This window comes from Ovis canadensis, chromosome 25 (genome assembly GCF_042477335.2).
Source record: "Ovis canadensis isolate MfBH-ARS-UI-01 breed Bighorn chromosome 25, ARS-UI_OviCan_v2, whole genome shotgun sequence".
NCBI lineage: Eukaryota > Metazoa > Chordata > Mammalia > Artiodactyla > Bovidae > Ovis > Ovis canadensis.
In genome coordinates, this window is record NC_091269.1 from 26236117 (window position 1) to 26250539 (window position 14423).

At 36.5% G+C, this 14423-nt stretch overlaps 1 protein-coding gene across 2 annotated transcripts in view; it reads right to left on the minus strand.

Annotated features, from left to right (window-relative positions):
• The window catches only part of LYST (lysosomal trafficking regulator), a 164252-nt gene that overhangs the window by 95695 nt on the left and 54134 nt on the right, over nt 1-14423 (minus strand). For both annotated transcript variants that reach the window (XM_069571595.1, XM_069571594.1), the window contains 6 exons: nt 13374-13600; nt 12812-12878; nt 5785-5894; nt 3652-4069; nt 2244-2388; nt 667-840 (listed from right to left, as the gene is read on the minus strand). In XM_069571595.1, the coding sequence (XP_069427696.1) occupies nt 667-840; nt 2244-2388; nt 3652-4069; nt 5785-5894; nt 12812-12878; nt 13374-13600 (1141 nt within the window). The remainder of the gene's footprint in view (nt 1-666; nt 841-2243; nt 2389-3651; nt 4070-5784; nt 5895-12811; nt 12879-13373; nt 13601-14423) is intronic.

Below are 14423 nucleotides of genomic sequence, written 5' to 3' on the forward strand. Positions count from 1 at the left end.
ATTCCTTCCAACCAGCTCGGTCCTCTCCTGTGTTATACTAGTTTCCAATTCTGTATTCCCTTTCATGCTATTTCATTCAATAAAATACTTTCCAACTCTTATAAATCCAAGCACCTTACAACTCTCTCTGAGTTAAACTTTACATTAAGATATTTCACAAGATATTTCTTATTAATTTGACTCACAGTTCTCCTGGTTTGTAAAAATCAAATAGTACTATAACCAAACCTATCACCTGGTATATTTCTAGGTTTCTATCTTAATATATCACTTGATATACTGGCTTATATTTTTTTCTAGTCATTCTAATTTCTTTTGAAACTCTGATTTAATTTTGGTATTAGTTTTATTAGCCACTTAATTTAAATAATCCCTTATGGATTTATCTTGTAATACATGGGCTTGATGGACTAAATTCATAAATGTCTAAATGTTCAGATTTGTACATGGTCCCCCAAATCCAAATATTAATCTTCAATGGTTTCTTCTAAGGCAAATTAATTTTGTATGTAAGTGATAAAAAAGAAAAATATCTCACTTGACAGATTCCGATTAAAATACAGTAAATTTCATCTATAGTCCTTTTGTAATTTGTTTCAGAAGCTGTAACAGAATAATTAAAATTATAACTGAGATTATTAAGTATTTACTAAAAGTGTTTCATACCTCTGTCCAGAGATCCATATGGAGATTTTCCCATGGATATTCTTTTTCCCTTGGGGCTGCTGTAAGTAGGTGAGTACTAAATGTTGCCATTTGCTTGGGAGGAAAATATTCTCCTGTGATTCAACCTGTGCTAGTAACACAACTTTTGTATCATCATTTGAATCCAAGCAGACACTGAACAAAAAGAGTAAAGGCATAAGCTGAAACATGAAATTTCTGATATCAGTTTTTAACATGTATAGTTAAGTACAACTCTAGATATTTAAGTAGAATTTAAAAACCAGTCCTAGTATTAAACTAACTTGGAAAGTCAGGCGGTCTTTGTTTTATATCATAATCTGCTTGATTATTTTATTATACTATAACCTCACTTCATGAACTTAAAAATAGATTTGGCTCATTTGCTGGTATTAACAATTTGGGCAATAATCTTCAGAATTCAATTTGCAAAGAAAAAAATTATTATTACTATCTATATAATCATTGCCCTTTTAGTGCAATGTTTGCTTCATACAGAAATTAATGCATATACATAAATATCTAAATGCTAGTATGTATCATTGGTCTAACCTACTCTGAGGGATTACTAAGAGAATTAAGATATAATTTACATAAACTCCCTAGTAACCTTTATAACATTTACAGAACATAGATCCCTAAGTAACATATTTTACTTAAATTTTAATAAACATTATTGTAGTTAAGTTGCTCAGCGGTGCGAGACTCTTTGCGACCCCATGGACTGCAGCTTGCCAGGCCTCCCTGTCCTTCACCATCTCCGGGAGTTTGCTCAAACTCATGTCCATCGAGTCGGTGATGCCATCCAACCATCCTGTCCTCTGTTATCCCCTTCTCCTTCTGCCTTCAATCTTTCCCAGCATCAGGGTCTTTTCCAATGAGTTGGCTTTTTGCATCAGGTGGCTGAAGTATTGGAGCGTCAGCTTCAGCATCAGTCCTTCTGATAAATATTCAGGACTGATTTCCTTTAGGACTAACTCGTTTGATCTCCCTGCAGTTGAAGGGACTCTCAAGAGTCTTCTCCAATACCATAGTTCGAAAGCATCAATTCTTCAGCACTCAGCCACCTTCTTTATGATCCAACTTTTACATATTTATAAAAATAGTATCATACTGTTCATACTCACTCAATACAAATAAAAGACTTGTATCTATACTAGTTAACAAAGGAGGCAAGAAAAAAGGGCAAGATAGCAATGAGAACCTAAGTCTATGAGATAATGGCTATTAAATATATAACCTGCATGAAAAACAGCTGCCTGTTAACATCATAAGATCACTGCAATCGGATAGAATACATCCATAGATAAGACTTAAGTAAGTATTTGGTCCAAGATACACTGAGAATTAACATAGTGAACTTTAGAGTTTAATTACAGATTTTATATATTATTACAAAGATTATATTAGTTGTTTGAATCTACCTTCTTTTTTTAAAATTAAGAGTTTTCTATTTTGTCACAATGATCTTTATAGCAGATTTCACATTAATGTCTTTTACATAAATTATTTAAATATGTAAGCTACTCATGGGGGGCAGGGTTGAGGATAATTATTACCGAAAAATAAAAGTGCCGGTGCGGGGATCAGCCCACACTTGGATGATCAGTGCTTTGGATCCCAATGAGATCATATGAATACAACCTTCTCCTATGAGCCTTTCACCAGGATTCACATATGCTGCACCTTCCAGTCTGTTGTTCTCTATGAAAAAAAGATGTTACGATGATTAGTCAAGCATCTGACAAAAACTGAGTGGAAAAGTAATGTAAATTGAATTTTGCCACCTAAGAATTGATAGCTGTAAACAATGTACATGTGATACTACTGATGAAGGTGCTATCTAATGTACATGGAGAGTTTTCTGTATTAGGTAATTTTGCTCTGCTCTTTCAATGTACAATTTATAAAAGAAAACTCTATTAACTACCCAACATATTAAATTATCTGCTAAGATTTCTTAAAAGTTCAATTTCCTAGGCTAACGCATAAAAATACCTAAGTATGCTATGCTAATAACTTGGAAATATGTCTGTGGAAAAGTAGATTCAGAGCTCCAACTGTAGATACCAGGTGACATTTCCCACCCTTCAGTCTTGACAGAGTCATTAAGGTTTTCTTTTCTATCTATAGGTCAGTGGTAGAAGCTGTTCCTAGAAACCAAATACTGGTGAAGGCCTAGTGTCCTGAAGCGGAGGCTCCAGTGGGGTGTGTAAACTCTGTGGAATGAAGAGTTATTGAGGCTAGCACTTCCCGATAATCATAACCCCCCAAACCTCTGGCTCAGTCATTTCATTCATTCCACAGACCGTAAGAATTAGCCCACTTTCCTACCACCATAAACTGCTTTTTACCGAACAAGTTCTTTCTACCTAGCAGTTTCATAGCCACAAAAGAGTGATTCAATAGGCTGTAGAAAGAACTGGAATGAAATTTATTCTCACGCTGGAGGTTGGCTGATACGGTTACACATTTCGTGACAGGAACTAGAAGAGAGGCACTGAGGAAAGATACAGCGTAAGAAGGAGCGCTTGAACTACGAGAGAGAAAGGAGATGAAATGGAGGTGGAATGACGGGAGACAGGGAACAGGTAAGAGAAGGATGGAAGAGCGGCTACAGGGTTCCACGCCCTCCTTTTCAAACATCAGGAGCCACCCTAACCCAGTGATGGGACCACGACAGAGGCGTGAAATCGGGTTGGTCATCCCAAAGCAGTTGCGTGTGTGGTGGTCCACCTGCCTCCCTCCTCACACTCCCTCTCCCACCCCACACTAAGCAAAAGTACAGAAGAAAATGGTGTTTAAGGCTGTCCGACCATTCAGGCTTTGGTACGTCAGAACCTACCATCACTAAGGCATTCCATGAAGAACGTGTGGGCAGTAAGTCAGAGTATCACTGTGTTCCTAGTGCTCAACTAAAACTGCCTTCTGAAAAGTCTTAGTACACAGATAATGCTGTTGTTGTACCTGTTCCATCAAAACTACTGTCCAATAAAATCAGTGACTTGTTTCTTTTCCTTGTCTTCTTCCCTTTTTCTGTGGCACTCTCAGGTTCGAGGGTACACTCCACATTAAACCACAGGGAAATGCTGAAACCTTCTGACAGGTGTGGCTGTCCGAGCAAAGGCAAGTGGACCGGGGCTATGTGCCAGGAGGAAAGCAGCTGCTGGGGAAAACTCTCACTGTCGCCCTCTTTCTTACAACGTGACACTCGTGCTCTTCTCAATAGCCCCATGGCCTTACTGTTGAGAATCCCGGGGCACTTTTGTGATGAAACATCATTGCTTAAATTTGGAGTATACAGTAAAGGGAAGGTTAGATACTGTGAAGGACTCATAGTAATGTCACTTTCAACAATTTTCAGAATACCCAGAAGAAGAATTTCCTAAAGAAAGAGAAAACCAAACAAAACTTTACAGCCATGTTACAAGGTACATAATAATCTTGAAAATCAGGTTATAAACAAAAATACAAACATAAACATATGTATATCAGCATTTATATTTAAATAACTTCCTACCTACTATATCATTAAAATTTTCATTTTTGTGTGTTACGATATTGGATCAGATGGTAAAGCATCTACCTACAATGCAGGAGACCCAGGTTCGATACCTGGGTTGGGAAGATCCTCTGAAGGAAATGGCAACCCACTCCAGCACTCTTGCCTGGAAAATCCCATGGACAGAGAAGCATGGTAGGCTACAGTCCATGGGGTCGCAAAGAGTTGGACACAACTGAGCAACTTCACTTTCACTTTTCAAAATATGAAAGAGATTTCAGTCTTAAAACATATAATTTCTTGTGGTTAATTTCTTTTAGATTTAGAAGATTTTTAAAAGGTTCAAAGCTAAAAAGTTCTGAGCTGGTTTTAAGTGTTAGAAATTAAGTACAATGATTGTAGCGAGAATCATGTCTACCAAAGAAAGCTGTTTATTTCCAAGTGCAATCCAGTTACTTCTCTCAATTATTTTTAAATGAGGGATAGAACCAGAGACCTTGCAAAGTCTTCAGGTTTCTGAATAGTATTTATGGTATGACTGACTTCCTAAAATTGAGTGCTCAGTTACTTTCCACCTTATTTTATGTGCCTTTTCCCTAATCAAATAAAAAGTTTTCATCTTTTTTAGATTTATAATTACAAGTTTCTGGTTAAACTGAAACACAGAATGTACAAAAGAGATGAGAGGAAACAAGTATTTAATTAAAGAGAAAAGCAACAACTAAGGAGACTAGTAAAAAAAATAGAAAAGATTAACCCAGTACAATGTCCTACCCATTCATAAAACAACATCTAATGTCGAATACTATGATAAATGAACTCAGAAAAATAGAAACATCCCATAAATATATAGTCAGTTCTCAATTGTCTGCACTAGTGGTTTTTGACCTCGTGTTCCACAGAGCTCCTTCAGGGTCTATAAGGCTCAAGTAAGGTGGTGAAACAGGCAGGGCTCAGGAACATTCTCCAATCCTACTTCAAAGAAAGTAGCTCCAAGGCTTTCTGTTTTAATGCTTATGCGTTGAGTCAAGATTTCATTATAAAAATGGGCTTCTCAGCAAAGAAGAGTCTAAAAATCACTAAGCTGCACCAACGGACAAGTGATTAAGATAAAATGAAGAGTGAATAATAATTTTCTAAAAAAAATGATAGCCTTCAAAATGGTTATCATTACTCATAATTATCTTTAGTAATTAAAATTATTCAGCATTTCTTAAGCACACAGACTTGGGGTGGAATCAGGTAAAGGGTTTATGACCCCAATGATATATCTAGTTTGCCAAAACAGAAGTGAAATAGTTAAAATTGTATAAATAATAAAATAATTGAGAATTCTGTATGGCAAAAACCACTACAATATTGTAAAGTAATTAGCCTCCTATTAAAATAAATAAATTTTAAAAAAGCCTGCAGGGAAAGACCCAATATTAACAGCAAAAAAAGTTTAATTTAATTTTAAAAAATTGAGAATTTCACACACAATAACATGGAGTTGACTGTATAATAGTTATCACATCAAAAGAGGGAGCTTAGTGATTTCTTAAAAAAAAAATTCTATTAGACATCGGTGAAAAAATGTCAAATTATAGCATATTTACTGTACAAGGAGATTTCTCCAGAAATATTCTCAAAAGAAGGGTTAGCTCTTCTGAACATGTTCTTGAACTCATCAAAGACACCAAAAGATCCACCAATACTCTCTGGCATGCTAAATTAAAGAAAGAGAGAGTGGAAAATTTAAAGCCAATATACAGTAGTTAAAGGAACTGAAAAACAATTTCACTGAAAGAGATTAAATATCAATATTACTGTCACGTCTTAAATGGATCATAATTAATCTAATAATCCAAACATTTGCTGAAGAAACAGCAATATCACTAAAAGAAAACCAACTAACCAGCTGACAAAAAAACAACAAAACCACTTTTCTGAAAGAGTGGTTAGCTCAAAGTAAAGTAAGGGTATTTAAGGAAGCATAAATTAATACAGTATTTCTTAAATAAGCTGATGCTGTTAGGTACTGTAAAACAGTCTGCTACCTTCTCATGTTTAAAATGTTTAATTCATAACTATAACTTTCTAAAGAGAAAATTAGATGCTATAAACAAAATTAGAAATATTAAAAGTTACAAAAACACTTAAATATCACTAAAGATTAGTTTGAACACTTTATTCTATCATGAGGCTTAGTATGAAATATAACTGCTAATATACAAATTGATAGAACTTTTGAGAGTAAAATAATGAATATTTATAACATATATTACATATGCTATATATATTACATACATATACACAAATTCATAGAACATTTGAGAGTAAAATAATAAATATTTGTAGCATATATATTGCATATATATTACAGAGATCAAAATATATTTACATGCATTATCTCAGCTGATCCTAACCAAAAAGTCCTACAAAATAAAAATTATCTCCCTTTTAGATATGAAAAAATAATTCTGATATAAAACCTAAGAACAGAAGTCCTGTTTCAGCAACATGTTTTATAAAGAAGCCATGAACTGACACAGAAAGAAAACTGCAATCAGACTAAGAAATTGCATGACTCTATCCTATAAGTCATCAACAGACGGTCAACACTGAAATCAGATTGATTATATTCTTTGCAGCCAAAGATGGAGAAGCTCTATACAGTCAGCAAAAACAAGACCGGGAGCTGACTGTGGCTCAGATCATGAACTCCTTATTGCCAAATTCAGACTTAAATTGAAGAAAGTAGGGAAAACCACTAGACCATTCAGGTATGACCTAAATCAAATCCCTTATGATTATACAGTGGAAGTGAGAAATAGATTTAAGGGACTAGATCTGATAGACAAAGAGCCTGATGAACTATGGATGGAGGTTCGTGACATTGTACAGGAGACAGGGATCAAGACCATCCCCATGGAAAAGAAATGCAAAAAAGCAAAATGGCTGTCTGGGGAGGCCTTACAAATAGCTGCGAAAAGAAGAGAAGTGAAAAGCAAAGGAGAAAAGGAAAGATATAAGCATTTGAATGCAGAGTTCCAAAGAATAGCATGAAGAGATAAGAAAGCCTTCCTCAGCGATCAATGCAAAGAAATAGAGGAAAACAACAGAATGGGAAAGACCAGAGATCTCTTCAAGAAAATCAGAGATATCAAGGGAACATTTCATGCAAAGATGGGCTTGATAAAGGACAGAAATGGTATGGACCTACCAGAAGCAGAAGATATTAAAAAGAGGTGGCAAGAATACACAAAAGAACTGTACAAAAAAGATCTTCACGACCCAGATAATCATGATGGTGTGATCACTCACCTAGAGCCAGACATCTTGGAATCTGAAGTCAAGTGGGCCTTAGAAAGCATCACTATGAACAAAGCTAGTGGAGGTGATGGAATTCCCGTTGAGCTATTTCAAATCCTGAAAGATGATGCTGTGAAAGTGCTGCAGGTATGCCAGCAAATTTGGAAAACTCAGCAGTGGCCACAGGACTGGAAAAGTCAGGTCAGTTTTCATTCCAATCCCAAAGAAAGGCAATGCCAAAGAATGCTCAAACTACCACACAATTGCACTCATCTCACACGCTAGTAAAGTGATGCTCAAAATTCTGCAAGCCAGGCTTCAGCAGGACATGAACCGTGAAATTCCAGACGTTGAAGCTGGTTTTAGAAAAGGCAAAGGAACCAGAGATCAAATTGCCAACATCCACTGGATCATGGAAAAAGCAAGAGAGTTCCAGAAAAACATCTATTTCTGCTTTATTGACTATGCCAAAGCCTTTGACTGTGTGGATCACAAGAAACTGTGGAAAATTCTTAAAGAGATGGGAATACCAGACCACCTGATCTGCCTCTCGAGAAACCTATATGCAGGTCAGGAAGCAACAGTTAGAACTGGACATGGAACAACAGACTGGTTACAAATAGGAAAAGGAGTAGGTCAAGGCTGTGGTTACAAATAGGAAAAGGAGTACGTCAAGGCTGTATATTGTCACCCTGCTTATTTAACTTCTATGCAGAGTACATCATGAGAAACGCTGTGCTGGAAGAAGCACAAGTTGGAATCAAGATTGCCGGGAGAAATATCAATAACCTCAGATATGCAGATGACACCACCCTTATGGCAGAAAGTGAAGAGGAACTAAAAAGCCTCTTGATGGAAGTGAAAGAGGAGAGTGAAAAAGTTGGCTTAAAGCTCAACATTCAGAAAACGAAGATCATGGCATCTGGTCCCATCACTTCATGGCAAATAGATGGGGAAACAGTGGAAACCGTGTCAGACTTTATTTTTTTGGGCTCCAAAATCACTGCAGATGGTGACTGCAGCCAAGAAATTAAAAGACGCTTACTCCTTGGAAGGAAAGTTTTGACCAACCTAGATAGCATATTCAAAATCAGAGACATTACTCTGACAACAAAGGTCCATCTAGTCAAGACTATGGTTTTTCCAGTGGTCATATATGGATGTGAGAGTTGGTCTGTGAAGAAAGCTGAGCGCCAAAGAATTGATGCTTTTGAACTGTGGTGTTGGAGAAGACTCTTGAGAGTCCCCTGGACTGCAAGGAGATCCAACCAGTCCATTCTAAAGAACAGTCCTGGGTGTTCTTTGGAAGGAATGATGCTGAAGCTGAAACTCCAGTACTTTGGCCACCTCATGCGAAGAGTTGACTCATTGGAAAAGACTGATGCTGGGAGGGATTGGGGGCAGGAGGAGAAGGGGACGACAGAGGATGATGGCTGGATGGCATCACTGACTCGATGGACGTGAGTTTGAGTGAACTCCAGGAGTTGGTGATGGACAGGGAGGCCTGGTGTGCTGCAATTCATGGGGTTGCAAAGAGTTGGACACAACTGAGCAACTGAACTGAACTGAACTATCCTGTAAGTAACATGAATCACATATTAAAAAGCAGAGACATTGCTTTGCCAACAAAGGTCCATCTAGTCAAGGCTATGGTTTTTCCAGTGGTCATGTATGAATGTGAGAGTTGGACTGTGAAGAAAGCTGAGCGCTGAAGATTTGATCCTTTTGAACTGTGGTGTTAGAGAAGACTCTTGAGAGTCCCTTGGACTGCAAGGAGATCCAACCAGGCCATCCTAAAGGAGATCAGTCCTGAGTGTTCACTGGATTTCTGATGTTGAAGCTGAAACTCCAAATCTTTGGCCACCTGATGCAAAGAGCTGACTCACTGGAAAAGAGCCTGCTCCTGGAAAAGACAGAAGGCGAGAGAAGAAGGGGTCGACAGAGGATGAGATGGTTGGATGGTATCACCGACTCAATGGGTGTGAGTTTGGGTAAACTCTGGGAGCTGGTGATGGACAGGGAGGCCTGGCATACTGAGGTGCAAAAAGTCGGACACGACTGAGCGACTGAACTGAACATGAATCAGTTCCAGGTTTTAGAGTAAGAAAATAATATGACCAAAGTAAAGTGTATGTTTGTGGATTTTTTTTTTTCAGTTCAAAACTAATAGGCTCCAGTTCAAAATGGGGGACTAGAGACACACACACACACACACACACACCCCTCTATCACCACAAAGTACTGGACTAAAAGTACAGAAGAACAAAAAGGAAGAAACTCATAATAGGAAAAAAGCAGGGGAGGCAGTGGGCACTAGCAGCACCTCAAGTGAGAGATTTAAAAATATCCTGCAGATGGAAGGCTAGAGAGATAAAAGAGAAAGCTGCAGCCTAGGATCTTTCTGAATTACAAAGGGATTCAGAGGAATGGAGAGCCAATCTGTCCAAAATCTGGGGAGAAAGTAACAACAGGGCTGCGAGCACAGGGATGAATAAAAGGTTTGTTTGTGAACATGCACCTCTCTCCCTTATTCTGAGTATTCAGCACAGATAACTCATCATTTACTGTTAGGCCCCAAACTTGTTAACTGTTCTCTAAAGAAACTGAATGGATTCTGCCAACAAAAAGCTGAGATATATGGCAGGATGTATGCATTAGGGCTACCAACTATAACTGTACAGTCTGCAGACTGGCCAAGTTGCCTAACCAAGGGTAAAAACAGCAGCAGAAGAGTTGCTATGCAGGGTATACAGAGAATAACTACAGCATACAGAGACTAACTAATACTCAACAACAACAAAAGAAACACCCTGATTTTTAAAAAGCATAAATGATTTGAACAGACATTTCTCCAAAGAAGATATACAAATGGCTAACAAGCACATGAAAAGATGATCAACATCACTTACCATTATGGAAATGCAAATAAAAACTACAGTGAGATACACAATGAAAAAAAAATCAGACAAATTCCAGTAGGAAGACATCATGATCAGTGCTCCTTAAAACTCTCAAGGTCATTAAATAGGGAAAGTCTAAGAAACTGTCACGGCCAAGAGGGAACCTCAATAGGTATGACAACAAAATGCAATGCGAATCCTGGATAAGGTCTTTAAACAGAAGAAGAACATTAAGTACATATGAAGGCAATTTGAATAAACTATGAACTTTAGTTAATAATGTGACAATATAAGTACATTAACTATAGCAAATATACTAATGTTAACCTAGGTACTTTCTGTACTAGGCTCAAACTCTCTGTAAAACTTTCTTTTGGGGTGACAGAAAAGTTTTAAAATGGGCAATTCTGAATCTACTAAAAGACAGTAAACTGTATACTTCAAATGGGTGAACTATATAGTATGTTAATTATATCTCAAGTACATGAATTATATCTCAATAAAGCTGTTATTAAAAGATAATGGAATAGAATTTCTCAGAGCTAAGATACAAATAAATCTTCAGATCAAAAAGGTCCATTAAGTGCCAGCACAATATATAAAAATATAGCCAGAACTAAGTAAATGCAGAAGAAGGGAAGGCTTTCCTTACAGTGTAATTCCAATTAAGAAATGAAGGAATCATGGAAATAGAAAATTACTATTTGACAAATACCACCATATTAATTATTTCAGTCAAAAATCGTCAATGGATACTAAAATGAGTAGGTTAAAGTAAGATAGAAAAAGGATACTTACATAGTCTCAAGTTATCTCCCCACAAGATACTTACTAATTATAAAGAGAAAATAGTAACTTAACAATGGAAGCACCTTGCAAGATATTGTCTTAACCAAGTGATCAAAGGCAACATCATCATTGCTAAGATACAGATATCATGAACCCCTGGACATGATGCACTGAGGTATGCCTACCCAAAATGCATAACTTGAATTTAACCATGAGAAAATATGTGACAAGCCCAAACTGACATTTTGTGTATGTCAGCCTTAATCCTCCAATTAAACTTTAGGTTTCTACAGCTAAAATCTAGGGTTCTATCTACTATATATAATATGACCATATTATATATTCATTATGAATTTCTCAAATGTCTGTGAAAGTACAAAGAAGAGAGTAGGCATTCAAGTAATACGTGACAGAGCAGCAATCTTTTAGACTGGGTTACAGTCTTATAAGAAACAACAGACATCAAACAATGGACTGGTTCAAAATTGCAAAAGGAATACATCAAAGCTGTATTTTGTCACCCTGCTTATTTAACTTAAATGCAGAATATATCATGTGAAATGCTGAGCTGGATGAAACACAAGCTGGAATCAAGTTTGCCCGAAGAAACACCAATAACCTCAGACATGCAGATGACACCACAGTTATGGCAGAAAGCAAAGAGGAAGTAAACAGCCTCTTGATGAAAGTGAAAGAGGAGAGTGAAAAAGTTTGCTTAAAACTCAACATTCAAAAAACGAAGATCATGGCATCCAGTGCTATCACTTCATGGCAAATAGATGGGGAAGAATAAAACAGTGAGAGACTTTATTTTCTTGGGCTCCAAAATCACTGCAGATGGTGACTGTGGCCATGAAATTAAAAGACGCTTGCTCTTCGGAAGAAAAGCTATGACAAACCTAGAGAGCATATTAAAAAGCAGAAACAGTACTTTGCCAACAAAGATCTGTCTAGTCAAAGCTATGGTTATTCCAGTAGTCATGTATGGATGTGAGAGTTTGACCATAAAGAAAGCCAAGTGCCAAAGAACTGATGCTTTTGAACTGTGGTGTTGGAGAAGACTCTTGAGAGTCCCTTGGACTGCAAGGAGATCAAACCAGTCAATCCTAAAGGAAATCAATCCTTAACAGTCATTGGAAGGACTGATGCTGAAGCTCCAATACTTTGGCCATCTGATGTGAGGAGCTGACTCATTGGAAAAGACCCTGATGCTGGGAAAGACTGGAGGCAGGAGGAGAAGGGGACGACAGAGGACAAGATGGTTGGATAGCATCACCAACTTGATGGACATGAGTTTGAGCAAGCTTCAGGAGTTGGTGATGGACAGGGTACCTGGCGTGCTGCAGTCCATGGGGTCACAAAGAGTTGGATACAACTGAGCGACTGAACAGTCTCGCAATGCCGCTTCTAAATACATGACCCTGAACAATTCACTTGATCACTTGGAATCTAGATTTTCCTCTCTAGAAATTCAAGATACTTATATCTACTGCATTGGTTTAAGAAACAGGAGAGATGATACATATAAAGCTACTTCTGAAACCACATGGCACTATGCCAATGAAGCTATTATTGTCAACTCTTCATTTCACATAACAAAAGTATTTCAAAGCTATTGTTTAAAACCAAAGTTTCAACGCACCTTGAAAATCAGAATCAGTCTGTGTTAAAATACTCAAGAATCCTCCTAAAAGATTTTTCACAGTTCCCTGAAGATTAACAAACAAAAATAAAAAATTAAATTTCTTACCTCATGAAAGCATGAAGAAACTATGTCATGATAAATTACTTGATAGTATACTGTATATACCTATCTAGATATTTTAAAATAAGTGGAGAGAATGCTATGTGTAGGGTTATACATAATTTTCATTTTGTTTTTCATACTGTTTTTTCTGATTTTTCAAAACAATGATCATATATCAAAATTAAATGCAATTTAAAAAATATTACTCATTCTCAGAAATACACTAGGATTCTTATAGTTAGCCAATGACAACACTGATTTTTATCCTACTTTGGAGAACTATGGAAGCAGAAGATTTTTAGACTATCACTTGTACTAAAAATATATCATAAAGTATTATAAAAGGTAAGTAATCATCTCAATTTTCAGACAAGTTGGGTTATATAAATAAAGAGATGAGTAATTAGGGCATGTGTGTGATAAATACTGATCACATTTAATTAAATACATCTTTTACCTGTTGCATGAGTAGAAAAATATTCTTTTCTTTCTGTCTGATGATTTTCAAAAAACTCTCAAATACATGGGCAAGCACATCAAGTTTAGCTTTACCAGTAGAAAGCAAATTTAATTCCAACGTACAAATCTCAGGATAAATTATTTCCCCTTGAGCGAGGTTTTCAAGTAAGTCATTTGGACTGCTTGATGCAATGAAACTTTCTGCTTCAGGCTTTAAGTCTACCCCTAAAAGGAGAAAAAGAAAATGTTATTTTTATTCCCTTCCTAAGCACTGAAAAAAATTTCAAATCTCATTCATCACTTAGGAAATCTAGTGACAAAAGTGCTATTTATAAGAAGACGCTCACAAAATCTTTTCCTACTACTTGATTTTTGACTACAATAATTATCCTGAATAATCAAGTCATATGGATATTTTGATGATAAATGAGTAGCCTTAAAAGAAATTTTGATCTTCACTAGAAACACAAGTACTATCAACAGTAATTTTTATAGGCATGTGATGCAGATTTAATACACTCCTTTGAGACAACTGGAAAAAAGTACTATCCCAAACTTTCTGGTGCCAAAATATCCAAATCATAGGCTTATATCTCTGTGAAAACAGTAGGTTTGGCTATTGGTTGGATAAATTTTATACTTTGCCTTTTTTATCAGTGGGATATAGACACTGCCTCACCAAATATTACATTCTGGAAAATTTAACTGTTATGCTCTTTAAAGAAACTGCTGTACTCTTTTTAAAAGTTCATATAGGTAAGAAATTTATAAATTTCTACCTGGACCAAAATTCTTTAAGAGCTAGTGAGCAAACTTCACAAAGGAGGGTATCTGTCATTATTAAATCATGTCTGTACTATGATAAAACTGACACTATTATAGCAATATTTTTCAAAAGCACCTGCTTAGGGGGAAAGGGGGAGTGGGAAGTAGAAGAAGGTGGTCAAAAGGTATAAACTTCCAGTTATAAGATAAACAAGTAATAGGGATGTAACATACAACATGGTGACTATAGTTACTACTGCTGTACAATATACGGGAAGGTGTT